Source organism: Pipistrellus hanaki, assembly GCF_964339955.1.
Source record: "Pipistrellus hanaki genome assembly, chromosome: 1".
Lineage (NCBI taxonomy): Eukaryota > Metazoa > Chordata > Mammalia > Chiroptera > Vespertilionidae > Pipistrellus > Pipistrellus hanaki.
This window is the reverse complement of record NC_140503.1, coordinates 60,783,229-60,799,525: the sequence shown is the minus strand read 5'-3', so window position 1 is coordinate 60,799,525 and position 16,297 is coordinate 60,783,229. Positions and strand designations below refer to the sequence as shown.

The following is a 16,297-nucleotide window of genomic DNA, read 5'->3' as shown; positions in this document are numbered from 1 at the left end:
ATGCTGCTGCATTCTGCTGCAGAAGCTGTAAGACTCAAGATGGCCAGGAGGGCACCACGGAGTGCTGGCAATGAGGGGACCGGGCAGCAGCTGGGGGAGGCAGGAGGCACCCGAGATGAAGGGCAGTCATCTGAGAGAGACAGAGGTCCTTGGCTGGCAGGTAACTGGAAGCTTGCTCTTGGTAATCTACCCAGATATGTAGCATAAGGTTGGTATTTTCTTTTTCACTTGCTTTTTGGCTGATGTACTTAGCAGGGGAGCCGTTTGCAGCCTGATGGCAGCTGGCATCTTGGGGTGAATATGCATTGTCTGCAGTGATCCTCCTAGACCGCCCCTCCTCTTAGGCCTGATGCTGCCGTGAAGGAAACTACTGGGTTATTAGCAGCTGCCACTTTCCAGGAGGAGGGCTCGAGGGAGCTCACCTCTAGGGAGAAGGAAATTGCAATCAGGGTTTGAGATGGCAGAGAAGGAATCTTAATGCCATCAGGGAATTCAGAATATAGATCCCCTTCCTGCCCCGTAGATCTTAGCTGAGTTTGTCTGAGACCCTCAGATGGGCTTATGTTGGAATTCAGCTCTGTGGTCGGACATATTTTGGAGCAGTAGTGCAGGCATGACACACGTGTGTATAAAATGTTTCCCTGCTTTTTCTGTTCATGTGGCATTAACTGTTTTGTTTTTTTATTCCAATTACTATTACTATCCCTAGCCTTTTGCCACATGCATCAAAGAGCGTCTTTGCTCTTTTACATACGCTCCCTTTGTGGATTTGGCCTTTTGCCCACAGCAGCAGTGCCAGTCTTCCCCATGGTGCACCTGCTCAGGTATCAGGGCCTGTCCTAGTCCTCGGACCTACAGTACATCGAGTGACCTCCCCCAGTCCTTCACAGAGAAGACACTGCTGGTGTGTCAGCTTCTTCTGTGCACGTATCCGCCCAGGCATTCTCCCTCCCATCCATCCTTCACTGTCCTCCTAGGCCTGTATTAAGAGAGATGAGTTCCTCTAAGTGAGAGGCAGCAAACGGTCTGTTAAGGGCCAGGCAGTATCTCAGGCTCTGCAGGACTCACAGTCTCTGCTGCAGTGACAGCTCAGCCAGGGTTGCGCGGCAGCAGCCTGGACCACACATAACGAGTGGTGCGGCCGTGCTCCTGGGATGCTTCCCTCACAAAAACCCAGCCTGCCTCACAGGCTGAAGACCTCTGCTTCGAAAGCCTCCATGGTTTCATTATGGTCTACGAAATGTGAATCTCTTGAGCAGAGTGGTCCTTTAGAGCACACCGCTCGGACTGAGAGCTGGTTCCAGTGCCAGGTCCTGGCACCCTGGGGCTGGAACAAGGGCTGCGGGAGGCTGGATTCAGGCGCTTTTGTGAGCCTCTGCTGGATGCTGACCCTTCCCACTGCCACCCTGGAGCGCCCACACAGTTAACCCGAATGACGGGGATGGGGCGACCCTGCAGAAACAGCACATGAGGTCCCCTCCAGAAGGCAGTGTGTAACCCGGGCAAAGTTAGCATGCGGGCCGAAGCTGTCCGTCTTCAGGGGAAGGCTCTCACTCGTCCATGTTCACACAGGAACCTGGTGGCAAAATGAAGTATGACTGTAATCTAGAATTCTTTTTAAACTTTGTATTCTGGAAAATCCAAAACACACTACAAATATCAACTCATAGCCAATCTTATTTCATTTACATACCCACGCACCTTCCCCTACTCCTCCCCACTGGATCCAAACAAATCCCAGACAGTTTAGCTAAAATGTTACAGGATTTTGTTTGTTTGTCTGAAAGCTGCTTTATGTTCCTGGTTATTTTCTTAACCAAAATATATTGTGTTTCTGCTAAACCCACAATCTAAGAATATACTAGTCTGAGGACCGTGCTCCATCCTGCACTGTGACATCACGAGCTGCCTGTGACACACGCCTGGGAGACCCACGTTGCCAGAGTCCAAAGCCTCTTTGCCCCGCTGAATCCAGGGGCTCAGAGAGGCTTCATGGCCGCTGGCTTGCACTGAACTGGGTGTGCATTTCCCTGGGTAACCCGGCCCCTCTGTCACAGGAAGGTGCTGGGGGAGCAGAGTGACGAGGAACAGCTACCTGGGGCTGGAGACACACCTCAAAGGGCCGATATTCAGCAGCAGGACCTGAGGCAGCGAATCCTAGCGCGACAGATTAGAGCCAACCAGGACCTGGAATTGGAGCAGGCACCTGTCAGCTGGCAGATTAAAGAAGGTAGGTGCCCGCTGCTCACAGTGTCTGCTTCATCTTCCAACCTCTTCACTTTCACGCTTCCCCAGCCTTCTGTATTCTCTGTGTTTTCTTTGTGAGACGATGGAATCTTTGGTATTAGGTATTCTCTCCTCTGTTTTAGAGGCCAGAGGCTCTGACCAGGGGCCACAAGCAAGAATCAGGAAGCAGCTTCCTATTGCCCCTGAGTAATGAGCCTCTGCTCACGCTTTCTCATGCGCACATTTGTCCCTGCTTCGCTGCCTACCCTGCCACATGCCCCCGCTGTGCCGAGGCCTGGGGCTTCATTCTCTTGCCCGGTGGTAAGGGGATGCCACCCTGGCCAGCTCTTTCACTCTGTACAGGTCCATCTGTGGCCAGGGGTGTCTGAGCCCAGGCAGCCACTGGCAGGGAGGGGGGTGCCAACCTTCTCTCAGGATGTTTTTGGTTTCCAGACCAGCAGTGGCTGCTCAGAGAAGATACCTGGCTGGCCAGCTTGCAGCAGCAACAGCAAGACCGTACAGCAGAGAGAGAACTTGAGGCCTCTGTGCCCACTGATTCTTGGCTTCAGACATATCCTGAGCCTCAACTGCCCCCACTGGTCAGAAGCCAGAAGCGGGCGGTACCACTCCAGCTCCTGCAGAGACGAACTCCTCGGGTGGCAGACAGGAACGTAAGGCGAAAAAAGGCCTCATTCCAGCTAGAGAGAAGCATCAAGAAGCGGAGGCTGCTGGAGGCCCAGAAGAGACTGGAGCAGCTCAAGGCATTGTACTGGCTCCAGGATGATGGTTCCCCGGGGCCCCCACACCAGGTCCCCAGCCCTGATGCCTTCCAAGGACGTCAATGTCGAAGCGAGTCGACAAATGGCAGCTTTTTGAGCCTACGGGAGCTCTGCCTCCGGTGCTTGCCCCAGCTACGCAGGTATGGGCAGCAGCTGTCCCCTGGACGCTCTGGCTGAGGTTACAGCCTCGTTGCCAGGCCTCAGCTTCTTCAGTCTGTAGAATAGAAAGAAGTGTTTGCTCATCTCTTCCTCATCACCCTTTTCCTCTTCTGCTCTTCCTCTTCTTTCTCTGTAGTTGATATCCGCTAAGTCTGAGGCTTTTCCCTTCTCCACTCTGAGAGGCAGCTCTTGCTTCTTTGGTGCAATCTATATGAACCTTATTTTTTTCTTTAATATGTTTTATTGATTTTTCACAGAAAGGAAGGGAGAGAGATAGAGAGTTAGAAATATGGATGAGAGAGAAACATTGACCAGCTGCCTCCTGCACACCCCCCACTGGGGATGTGCCCACAACCAATGTACGTGCCCTTGACCGGAATCGAACCCCGGACCCTTCAGTCCGCAGGCCGACTCTCTATCCACTGAGCCAAACCGGTTTCGGCATGAACCTTATTTTTTTTTAATTTTTATTTTTTTAAATATATTTTATTGATTTTGTACAGAGAGGAAGGGAGAGAGATAGAGAGTTAGAAACATTGATGAGAGAGTCATCGATCAGCTGCCTCTTGCACACCCCTTACTGGGGATATACCCGCAACCAAGGTACATGCCCTTGACCGGAATCGAACCCAGGACCTTTCAGTCCCCAAGCCGACGCTCTATCCATTGAGCCAAACTGGTTTCGGCATGAACCTTATTTTTTATCTAAAGACTCTCACTATCCACTTACATCTCCTGTGTATTCCTGCCCCACTTCCATCTCATCTTGCCTCAAACCAGACTCTGTCCCTACATTTCCTCCTCCTCCCTCCCCACCTGACCTGCCACCTCAAGTGAGCTTCCCGACCCCATCTGCCAACTGGTGAGTGACTCCAGGTTCACTTTGGGATCCTCTTGTTTCTTTCCTCCTTCACTCCTTACATTCAGTCAAGGTAAGGATATGTTATCTCCCAAGAATGCTTGGAACAGGGAACTGTGTCTACCCCTTCATATCCTCTGGGCCCAGCACTATCCTTGCCCATAGTAGGTACACAATGTCTGTGGTGGTGGTATATTTGCTTACCTCTCTGGTCTTCAGAGTAGTAGGCAGGCTTTAAAAACAACAACACCAACTTATTATGAAAAATTTTAAACATACACAAATTTGGGCGAATAATACCTAACACATTCGGCAGTTATCAAGATTTACCAAGCTTGCTTTATCTCCCTCCTTCCTTTTTCTGGTGAAGTACTTTATTTTTATTTATTTATTTATTTATTTATTTATTTAAAATATATTTTATTGATTTTTCACAGAGGGAAGAGAGAGGGACAGAGAGTTAGAAACATCGATGAGAGAGAATCATTAATCAGCTGCCTCTTGCACACCCCCTACTGGGGATGTGCCCGCAACTCTGGTGAAGTATTTTAAATCAACTCCTAGACATCATGTCATTTCAGTCCTATGTAAGGTATACACTTCTAAAACCTAAGGACTTTTCTTATACCCGCATTGTCAGTATCACACCTAACAAAATTAAGATGAACTATTAGGTGTGCTCTACACCTAGGGCATATTCAAATTTCTCTAATTGCCTAAAAATATCTTTTTATAGTTGTTCAAATTAAGATCTAAATAGGTTTTACACACTGCATGTGGTTATGTCTTTTAATCAATTTTTTGTTTTATTTCTTTATATAATTGATTTGTTAAAGAGAGTGGGCCAGTTCTTTAGAATGTGTTATGTTGCAGATTTGTCCGTTTGATTTTTTGTAGTGTTATTTAAATTGTTCTTCTGTTCCTCCTATTGCCAACTAATTAGAAGTTTTCTTTAAAGGCATGATTTGACTCACTTCAACCTTTCTATGAGATAAAATATTGAGGAACAGAGTACACCTGAGGCCACTTTGAGAGCCAGGACTATAGTCCACAGTTTCCTTTTGTTCCTACAAAGCTTTCCTCTGACATCAAAGGACATGACCTTGGCCTAGTCTCTAACCTCTTGTGGTACAGCAAGTGGGACTTTGCAGTCCCTCTGCCAGCAGGAAGTAGGGACTGCTTGCTTTTCTGAGGCGGCTTTCCTTGTCTCCACAGTGTTTTCCTGAATCGGGATCCCTCTAGCACATTACCTCCTATACCCGACTCCACTGATCAGACCTCAGAGAACACTCGGTCAGAAGAGTCTTTGTCCCAGGCTGCGTATCCTCCAAGGACAGGGCGTTCCAGCGACAATGTCCTCCGCTCCTTGGGGGAGGGGCAGCTCTGCACAGCCAGGGCGGCCTTGGCCAGGAGGGGAGGCTGGGCCCCAGGCACCTGCTTCAGCGTGAGCTCTACATCTTCCAGCACCCAGGAGAGGGAGAGAGGGCGTCCGCAGCCCCACTGGGTGGTGTCCCAGAGCTTAGCCTCTCAGAGACAACCAGCCAACATGCTGGAGCCAAGGGATGAGCCAGAGGCCCTCACGCCTTCCACCCAGGCCAGGAGGGCTAAGAGACTGTCGGACTCAGGCCCCGGACCAGCAGGGTGGCAAAAAGAAGGGGACCTGGAGGCCCACCAGGCTGCTAACGGAGCCAGTTGTAGTTGCTCACATCCCCATGGACCCAAACAGGCAGCTGGGCATGGAAAGGCAGCTGAAACTTTTTGGACAGAATCCCAACCACCTTCTCCAAACCGGGTATCAAAAAGGCAGCAGAGGGTGCCGGCAACTAGGGTCAGAGGCATTACCAAGAAGTCCTCTCTGCTTCATGGCAGCCCTTCGAAGAGGCAGCACAGTGCAGGGAGCACAGACACCATGGCCTCACTCACAGATGCCGGCCCAGGGGAGGACCCCACGAGAGAAGATGAAGGCGATTTATCGGACGCAGACAGCAGTTACTCGGTGGATTCTCTCTCCCGTGTCTGTGCCAAAGCCCCAACGGAGCCAGTGGAGCCAGGGAACCTCCCGGGGAGGGAATGGCACCCCCCAGAGTCAGAGAACACGGAGAGCGACAGCAGCCAAATATCCGAGGACTCGCTGACCGAGAAGAGGAACCAAAGCCCTCAGGACAGCCCGGGGGACAGTTATCTTAGCGACCCCAGGGCCAGCGCCGGAGCGTCTGTGAGGAGCTTCCCCACGTGCTCAGACAGGGGCCTGTTCGCCCAGGCTCTCAGGAGCTTGTCGCTGGATAGCCTGATTGACGCCGAGGAAGAACTTGGGGAAGATCAGCAAGAAGAGCCTTTCTTCAGCTCAGCCGATGAGATGCCAACAGAGACGTTTTGGCGCCTGCAGACCTCCAGTCTGCCCGTTGTGAGCCAGGAGGCAGTGTGCAGGCTTGGTCCTGCCACCCAAAGGACAGGAGCCAGGCTGGATGCCCTCCTGCCAATGAGCAGTTCATTTTACCTTGATTCCCAGCCCCTGCCCCGCTGTGCACAGCCTGAGTCGGAGGTGGGGGCAAGCACCTCTGAGCAAGCCACCACTCTGCAAAGCATGCCGCTTTCAAGAGGGAGCCCTCTGTTGTCCATGGATTCCTGGTTTTCCTGTGACTCCAAGATCAATCCCAACAGCCCCCTGGGAATAGGGGATTCTTTATGTCCAAGTCCTGATGTCCAGGAATTTCAGCCCAGTGGTCGGGAGAGGCCTGGACTCCGGCCAAAGATGGAAGAACTAAAGGCATCGGGGAGAGAGGCAGTCCTGCCCTACACTCCCAAGCTGCCCGCAGGCGGTGCAGAGCTGCCCTGCAGTGTCCGAGCCGTGTACACCATTCCTGCTTCTGATACATCCAGGCTGTCCCTCTGGGGGTCATACAGGCTTTTTCCGTCCGGAGTGGATGGCACCTTTCAGGCCAGAGGTGGCTCTGACCCAGCCCAGCAGGGCAACGCTGAAACACCCAACAACTCGAGTGTCCCAAGCGTGCTGCCTGCCTCTGCCACCTCATTTACTTACGTAGGCAGCGCCTGTGAGAGGGACTGGGCGGCCCTTCAGCAAAAGTACCTCCTTGAACTCTCTCATCCTGTGTTGGAGGCCATCGGAGAGCCCGGGCCAGCTTTCACCTCTCTCGGGGAAGACTCTGGTTCCCTGACCCAAGCTTCTAGCAGAGGAGGAGGTACTGTGTTGGTAGTTGGTTCTGGGCTATCTAGCAGTTTGAAGTTCAACAGCTTTCCTATCCATATATCCAAAATTAGGCATCTGAGGGCAGAGAAAGAACAGGACAGTTTGAGTGTCGAGTTCGAAGGCACTTCAGATTTCTTTACAACCAGTGAGAAAGCGGTGAGTTACAGTGGAAATTATTCAGCGGACATAGAATCCTTGACCTCTGGAGCTACAAACGCACAGGTCTTTGCAGCAGAGAACAAGGTGGCAAATCCCATGACAGGAGCATGTGGCATCAAACAGAGCAACTTGGACGAGTCCTCTCGGGGCAGCGGGGGGAAGCCGGGATCGATGACTTCCTCTGAAGAATGTCTCTTCCTGAAGAACCCTTGTCACAGCAACGTCACTGGAGCCACCAGAGAAGATCCTCAGCCCCAAAGCTGTGCTCCTCTCAGGAAGGACAGGGTAGGCCTGGCAGGGCAATTAATTCACCACAGCCACCTCCCCCGGCAGGAAGAGGAGGCAGACTGCCAGGAGAGCGCCACGGAAGTGGTTGGAAGACACGCCAGTCTCTCCTCTGCCTTTCCGTCAGGTCCGGAGCTGTTCCTGCACTCTGCCCCTTGGAATTCATGCCCATCTGCCCTGCAGCCACCTCCCTTAGAAACATTCTACGTGACCAAAAGCCGGGACGCCCTGACGGAAACGGCCCTGGAGATCCCGGCCTGCAGAGGAGCCAGAGAGCCCTCCCCACCGCCCAGGGAGGCCTGGGGCTTCGGCCAGGACTACCAGGTCCTCCAGGATGCTTATTTAAAGAGTAATTCTCCCGCGCTCTTACACAAACAGGATTCCAAGATGGCCGCCTTTCAGCAGGTCACAGCCGAGAGGCCAGTTGCTCTGAACACCACGGAGGTTAGTGGAGAAATAGGGAAACACACTGGAAGCCATAACTCAGTATATGTTTTTGTTGCTCAGAACAGACATTTTCTTCCGTCTGCCAGCACAAAAGAATGTGAGTATGAAAATCAATTTGGAAGTTTAAATAAACACAGTCTTCCAGCACTCGAGGGAGAAAAGACCACGATACAGTCCAGTTGCACCGTGTCCTCAGGCAGCTCTGGGTTTGGGAAGCCCCTTTCTGTTTGTGAGTCTCAGGCAAGTGGGGAAGAAGGGCAGGAGCAGAACGCAGTCCTAAGACAGAGCCGGGCCTCTGATATCTGTAGACAGTCCCCTTTGGTGGCCAGGTCTGATTTCACCTATAAAACCATCAGTTTAGGTTTTGACAAGGACAAGTCTAGATCAGCATATCTCAGAGTAAGGAGCCCAGAGGTGATAGCCCAGGATGGGAGTCCAGCCCACAGGGCGGAATGGAAGGATGAATCTGGGCTTCCTGGAAAGTCTCTCCATCCCAGAGACCGCTCAGAAGAGTCTAAGCGGCCATGGACAGAGTCTACACAAGAAAGGTTCCAGTCAGTTACATACTCTCAGGAAAGAAACCTCACTGAATGCAAGGGCCCTGGAAAGTTGCAAGAAGTGTTAAATCACAAAGAAACACCTTCGGGAAAGAAACCGAGTAAAAGACTTAATAATGCTGACGAAATGGCGAGGCTGATTAAGAGTGTCATGCAGCTAGAAGATGGCATCTTGGAAATCGAATCCAAGCAGAATAAGCAGCTCTATGCTCCCCATACAGTGGGCGTCAGTCATGAGTTTGTGTTCCAGGACAAGGAGATGGCTGACCGTATCCTGAAGCCAGGCAGCTCTAGACACCACTTGTCCTTCAGGGACCAGCTGTCTTCTCCAGAATACACAGATGATACTGATTTTAGGGATGGTGACGCTGGAGAAATGGAGACTAGCAGTACCACTGGGGAAGATCCCCGAGATCAGAAAGTCATCCCAAGTTCCTTTAAGTCAAGAGACTGGGTACAAGATATTAAATTTGTGAGAGAGCACAATCCCACAGCTGTACTAGACAGACCTGCCAGGGACACCTGTGACTATTTAGGGGTATGTATAACTCACAGTGAGTGCGCCCGCACTTTTGTTACTCCAAGGAGAAGGAAAGCTTTGGCCAGAGCTGTGCCATTCCGGCCCAGGCCCGAGTGGCCCTCCGAGGAGGAAAGTGAGGTGGCGGATGCATCAGCAAGCCCCAGAAGGCAGCCCCGTGGCTTGGAAAGTCTTGAGGAATCAGAGACTATGGAAGATTTTCAGGAAGGCCACGTACCCAAACACATAAGTAGTTTTTACCCAGAGGAGCCAAAAATCCAAGGCAGAGTTAAGGAAATGACTATGCAAAGAGGAGAGAGCCTACACGAGCAATACAGAATGGTCCCATCGACTCGGAAGCTTCTTAGTCCAAGCCAACGTTGTATGTTTTTCAGCCAGGAGACAGGCCCCTCGCCGAGTCAGCCAGACTCCTCTCAGGCTCCCCATCGAGGCCTGAGTAACAGCTTGCCCTCGAGTTCCCCAAGACTGCCGAGAAGCCATCTTCATGCGCCTGATGCCATAGGCCTCTCTTCAGTTGACTATGTGCTGGATCCTACAGTGCTGAAAATGCCTACCAGTCTCTGGGTAACTGAAGCAGGGTGTCAGGGCCAGAGTGGAGAGCCCAGAAGCCACAGCCCTCAGGGAGATGTGCGAGAGGCGTCCTCCAGGACACACGCTGCTTGCTGTGGGTCTGCAGTCTTCATGGCCTTAGGATCTTGGGGTCAGTCTGGTGCACCAGAGGCCATTCCCCCGGGGGCTGGGAGCAGGAGATCAGCCAGCACCAGCCCCCAAGCCCTGGGAGGGGACCCCGGAACCACCTCGGTGGGCTTGAATACCAGGGTGGGTTCTCCTTCTGAAGCCAAGGTGGCTGTACAGAAAGCAGAAAGAGCCAGCACGCTTAAAAAGAGGGCCAACTGTCCCTTAGCAGAGAGTAACAACCAGGGCAGGGAGGTGAGGCAGAAGGCAGAGAAGGAGGCCGAGGACCTTGGTCCTACCGGCGCTACTTTCTCAGCAACTGTGTCCCTGGAGCCACACCCTGAGCCCCCTGCACACTCGTCCACGGGCTTCGCCGTGCTGGAGGAGATCAGAGAGACAAGGGCCCACGGGGAACAGTTTCATGACTTGGTGACTGAGGGCACAGTCCTTCCTTACTATGAGACTGTGTTAGAGCCTGAATGTTCTTCAAGGGCCCCTGACAGGCCTCGGTGTCAGCACACGGGCCAGCCAGTGTCAGACAGGACCGGGAATGAGGGTGGAGCACAGGGGTTTCGTGTGGCGTCTCGCTCTGCTGGACCAGGACATCTGCGGCCTGATAAGAGGAACGCGCTTAAGACCACACCCCTCTCTGCAGACAGCTTTCAGCCTCTGCCCAACATTGACGTTAAAGGGCCATGCCAGTCCTCACAGGTTTTCTCCCCTGCTGACCCTGCTCTAGGCAAAAGCCATTATTCTGGAAAACTGAGACTTTTCCTGAGAGCGGATGAGCAGTTTATATGTTATTCGGGCCCATTTGAAATCATGGAGGAAAAGCAAGAAGCAGTTAGGATTTCTGCTGGTCCGGTAGGCCCGGGCAGTCTTCCTTCTTCAGCTCTAGAAGAAGCCAGGAGGGTAACGGCAGGGAAAGTAGACGCTGCCTTATCTTCTCAGGAGCCTTCCGGCAATCCTGGAGTGAGTGAGCATGGGCAGAGCCAGGCCGTTCCCTGGGAGATGGCGGAGGGCATGCCCCCTGGCAGTCAGGAGAGCAGCCAGGCCCGCCCAGAACCCAGAACTCTACCCACCACCTGTGGGGGCGAGCCAGCTAACTTCACCGTGGCTGCACAGGGAGAAAAAACTGCCTGTTTTGAAAGTCACCTTGCGATCCGTAACGTCCAGGACTCTGCCAGTCTCTCAGGGCCTCCCCACGACCATGCCCAAGACCCCGAGGCTCCCAGGGGCTCAGAAGAAGGGAGGGCGCGGCCCAGACGGAGCAGCGTCCTGCTTGGAGCCCCGCGAAGAGCTGAGCCGGAAGTGCCCTCGCAGCAGAGTGTGAAGACGGGGGGTGTTGGCTCTGGGCTGGCAGAAGCCCGCAGGGCTGGCAGCAAACACCGTGAGCCGGCCCCACTGCCGGATCGAAGACCTAGCCCAGACCCCTGCGGAGTGAGAGAGGAGGCCCCGCGCAGCTGTCACCAGGAAACTCCAGACTGTGCTGTCCTCTCAGCAGGGGGCACTGCAGGCAGAGAGCCTCTCAGCCCCTCTGGCGGGCAGGAAGGCAGCAGAACTCTTACTTGTCAACAACCATGCAGCCCTCAAGCCACTGCTGCTTATGCCTGCTCCTCCCCTTTCTCCACTTCACTGCTACACAGAGATGGTGACCGGGGGAAGGCTGCCCCACAAACTCTCCACCCAACCTGCAAAGTGTGTTGCAGGGCCCACGGAATGGATGAGAGAGGAGAGAGCTATTCCCGTGAGCCCGAGGTGTTCCTGACACCAGGCCCGGAGCCCAAAGGCCTCGGTGTGAAATTCGGGCCACCAGGCAGCAGCACTCCGGAGCCCCCTGCCGCCATTTCTGCCTTCTCCCGGGGTCAAGTCTGCAGCTCCCCTTCTGCCCCTGACATGCAGGCGGGTTCCCTCGGCCCCTCAGTTGCTGCAGGGGACCCCGAGGAAAAGGTTGCTAAGACAGCCTGTGCAGAGCTTGAGGCTGCCCCTTTTCCTAAAGGCGTGTGCTCCGAGCCACTGACGAAGCTTCGGGACAGCTCAGTAGGTGGCCAGAACGCACAGGAGTCTCATACCGAGCCAGAGCCACCTGCACCAACCAGGAGACAACATGCCCTGAATTCAAGCGAAGGGTCTGTTGAGAGTGAGCTGCTGGTGGATCCACAGCACGGGTGTTCAGAAAATGCTGTCAGATGCCTTCCAGAAAGGCCACAATTTCCCACCGAGTCCAGGGATCACAGGAGCTTGGATCCCCAAGCCAAATTTGTAGCCAAGTTAAAGCACCTCCCCGGTGCCCAGGCTGGCGGTCTCTGGGAGGAGGACAAGCAGCAGAGAGAGCGGGCTTCGGGTGGCGGCAAAGCCCCTGCCCGGCGCAGGCACCCCCCACAGGCCCAGGACGGGGACTTCGATGGCTTCCAGGTGAGCGCTGCAGGCGGAGAGGAGGGCACTGCAGCCCAGGCCTCTGGGCCCAAGGCGCGCTCACCGGGCTTTACAGACTCAGCCGGTGACCCCGTGGGGCCTGTGGCCCAGGGCCCTGGCCCGCCCTCTTCTGGAAGGCAGCAGCCGGCTCCCCCCCACAGGCGCGCACTCCCTGTCATTGCCGTGTTCTCTGGCCCCAGAGACTCCAGGTCCCCCCCCAGGCCGCAGTTCTCCGTGATCAGCTCTACCCGGTCTCTTCAGGAGCTGAATTTGAGTGTGGAACCTCCTTCCCCCACAGATGAAGAGACACAGGGGCCTGACAAATTGTGGAACCCCCATCCTTGGGGCCGCTCCTTTGAAAAGTCAGCAGTGGGAACATCTCTGGAAGCTGCGAGCTGCGATCAGGAAGCCTCATCGGACTGGAACAGTAGCTCTGCTGCTCACAGGCCCCTTCAGCCTGCCAGCCCTCCTTACCCAACGCCCTCAGCCGCCTTGTGCATGCCGACCCCTAGTTTAACGGCCTGCTGGGTGCCCGGTACAGTGGAACCGGCCCGGCAGGGAAGGCCACAGAGCCTGGGTGGCCGGGCCAGGCCAGGGAGGCTTTCTGAGGCAGACAGAGGAGCGTTGTGCTTTGGCTCCAGTGACACGGATCCCCGCGTTCTGCCTGGCCCGCCAGCGAGTCCTGCACCCATTGGCTGGAAGCAGGATGTGTTGGGCAATACGGCCGATGTCTCCTTTGGCCACTCACCCCAGGGCCTGGGACCATCAAAAACGGCCCGGAGCTCCGGGGTGGACCGCGGCCCAGAGGCCCAGAACGCCCCATTCCACTCCCATCTCGGCACCTGTGCCAATCCCCGAGGTTCGCGTGAGGCCTGGGAGGTGTGGGACTGCTCACTTGCCTTGGGGAGCCACCACATCCTGACGGGCCCTGGAGGAGCAGCGCCCGCTCAGCGTCCCGGTGAGAGAGCCCAGTTCCAGGCCCCCCCTGGTGAAGCAGGCCCTCTGAGGAGTGCGTCCCCCTGGACTGAAGGCCCAGTGAATGAGATTACGCTGCTGTGTCCATCAGAGGCGGGCGGCCCTGGGGGACAGTCCAGGATGAGCACCTTGGAGCAGGGCACACAGACCTTGGGCCGCAGGCTCTACTGGAGCCATACGGACATCTCCTCTGCCCATTTGGAAGCCAGCGCAGCGCCGGTCTCTGATCTGGCCTCCTGGGCCAGCATGCACAACCTGTCTCTCCACCTCTCGCAGCTCCTACACAGCACCTCAGAGCTGCTGGGGAGCCTCTCGCAGCCAGGTGTTGCTGAAAAGCAGCAAAACTCCAAGAGGGAGACCCCAGATGAGGCACCCCAGACCCTCACGATGGACGGCTGTACTCAGACCACCGAGAACAAGAGCATCCAGACTGAGCTGGCCTCCCCGCCTCTGCACCTCCAGGCCCCAGAGGCCAGCCCTCAGGAGGTCAGCGTGGCCCTTGAAGCGCTGGGCTCGGATGTCTCCACCACGTCTCAGGAAAAGGGACACGGCCCAGGGACAGTTCAGGAGAGAGAGGCGGAGGGACCAGCATGGAACCCAGCACGGCCCCCGGGCCTTCGGGAAGAAGGCACCTATTGCAGGCCCCCGAGCCCTGCAGCACCCTCCTCCCACCCGAGGTTTCAGGAGGCCCCGCTTGGGCAGAGCCTCCCCTCTGGGAGCCCCCGGGCTTCTCCCGATGCCGCCCTGCCGCCCGGCGCCCAGCCCAGTGAGCCCTCCCGCCTGGCTGTCAGCAGCCCCGGTCTCAGCCTCCCCCGTTCCCCAGGACCCTGCCCCAGTGCTGCGGAGTTTGCCGGGGAGCCTAGGGTCCCGAAGGAGCTGTGCCCCACAAGTGCCTGGTTGGTGGACAGGGCCTCTTCCCCGATCCTCGCCCTCAGTGCCAGCACTCCAGGGTCAGAGCCCCCCTTAGGCTCCCTGTCTCTCTCCACCCACTTAGCTCTCCCTCTTGAAGGCCACCAGGAGCTTGTCTCCAGTCCAGACCTTCCCCTCGACTCCCCCCAACCTCCAATGGACAGTTATTCTCCAGCCATTGACGAGGCAGGCAGCTCCCCGAGAGGACGGGGCCTGTGTGAAGGCAGAGGCTCCTCAGAGAGGATCGAGGGCAGGCCCATGCTCGAGGGGAGCTCCCCCGTTAGCCCGCCGCACAGCTCAAAGCCCCACGTTCATTTCCTGGAGCAGCCCCCGCAGCAGCCGCAGCTCCAGGCCCCCGCCTGGGTCCAGAGCAGACTGCCGCCCCTGCTGCTGCGGACCAGGAGCCCGAGGCCGGCCGAGGGCGTTGTCCCCGAGGACGCGGCTCCCCTGGAGTGTGGCCCCCTCTGCAGCAGAGGGCCAAATACATGGCGGAGCGGGACCGAAAATGGGGGTGAGAGCGCAGCCTCTGCAGGGGAGCCACCGCCCGCTGTCAGCGATCCCTCTTCGGAGGCAGGCGTGCAGCCCCTCGGCCCCTGCCCTGTGTCTGAGACGACTGACGAGACGAGGCTCCAGGGCTCTCCCTCTGGCCCAGCTGAGGCCTGCCAACCTCAGGGGCTGCTGCGCCCCAGTTCGCAGACGTGCACAACTCCTGAGCCCCAGCATCACAGTCTCAGGGACCTCCCAGTGCATAACAAATTCCGTCATTGGTGTGGGGTTCAGGATGGCTCTCGTGGGGAGCTGGGAGTGACCGGGTTGCTGGGACCCAGACATGGTGGCAGCGCTGGAGAGCAGGGACAGCCTCCCTCCCAGCCTCTGGGCGCCCAGAGCCGGGACCCTGCGTGGTCCCAGAAGGAGCAGATCCCCCTGTTCGGGGCCCAGAACCCCACACTCAGCACGGAGCTCACAGAAGCAAAACTGCTCCACGGCTTCGGGAAGTCGGATGCCCTGCTCGAGGTGCTGCAGAGCGGGACGGGGGAGGCGCTCAGCCGGGAGCCGGAGCTGTCCACCTGGGAGGAGCTGCATGCCCGGTAAGGGTCCCGGCCTCGAGGGGAGGGCGGAGAGGGCCTGAGGGGAAAGAACCAAAGGCTCCGTCCGAGCCGCCTGTTCTCTCTCCTCGTGCTCAGTTCTGGGCTCTTCCAGGGGCCAGAGAGATTATAAAACGGAGAAGGGCATTCATGGCCAGTTTCAGTGAATCAATCATGTTTTATCTCAGGCAAAAACAAACCATCGAGTCCCTCCGGAGACAGCGGGCTGAGCGACTTCAGAGCTTCCGCCGGACACGGAGCCTCAGCCCCCAGAAACAGCTGAGCTCCCTGCCTAACGGGGACCTCTCCACCCGTGACCTTGACTTACCCAGCAGGCGCCGAGAATACCTGCAGCAGCTGCGGAAGGATGTTGTGGAGACAACCAGGTACAGGCGGACCCAGAACCCTGCAGGGAGTGGGTTCTGTGTGGGGTGTGAGTCTTAGAGTCCTGGAGGCTGGAGGCTGCAGCTTCCTCTCACAGCAGCAATTCCAGCAGTGGGTCTGCTGAACCTGTGGCATGCGGAGGTGGCTGCGGGAGCAGGGACAAAGGGAACAAAGGGGCGGAGGAGGGGTGGGCAAAGGGAAGTCCTGGGAGAAGATGAACAGAGTAGCTGTGGCAGAAGGAGACTGCAGGTCTGAGCCTCCGAATAAGATACAAAATCAAACTGAAGACCCTGTGGGCAAAGAGAGGCTGGGTCACTCCAGAGTGGGGTTGCACAGAAAGTAAAGGGATGGGAAAGGTATTTAATGAAATAAGTAGCAACACTTATACCAACAAAATAGACTTTAAAACAAAGGCTGTAACAAAAGTCAAAGAGGGACCCAGCTGTTCTACTGGGCATTTATTAGAATAAACTCAAAACACTAAATCAAAAAAACAAAATGTACCCTCTGTTCATTTGTAGCATTATCTACAATAACTAAAGTGTCCATCAGTAGATAAATGGATAAAGAAAAATGGTGCATACATGCAATAGACTATGACTTAGCCGTAAACAAGGACGAAAGCTTGCCATCTGCA

The 16,297-nt window shown here is 55.7% G+C and overlaps 1 protein-coding gene across 2 annotated transcripts in view; it reads left to right on the top strand.

The window, feature by feature from the left end:
• STARD9 (StAR related lipid transfer domain containing 9) overlaps window positions 1-16,297 on the top strand; it is an 89,773-nt gene that overhangs the window by 58,992 nt on the left and 14,484 nt on the right. For both annotated transcript variants that reach the window (XM_084904199.1, XM_084904198.1), the window contains exons 21-24: window positions 2,058-2,230; window positions 2,680-3,145; window positions 5,239-15,279; window positions 15,465-15,662. In XM_084904199.1, coding sequence (XP_084760325.1) covers window positions 2,058-2,230; window positions 2,680-3,145; window positions 5,239-15,279; window positions 15,465-15,662 — 10,878 coding nt within the window. The remainder of the gene's footprint in view (window positions 1-2,057; window positions 2,231-2,679; window positions 3,146-5,238; window positions 15,280-15,464; window positions 15,663-16,297) is intronic.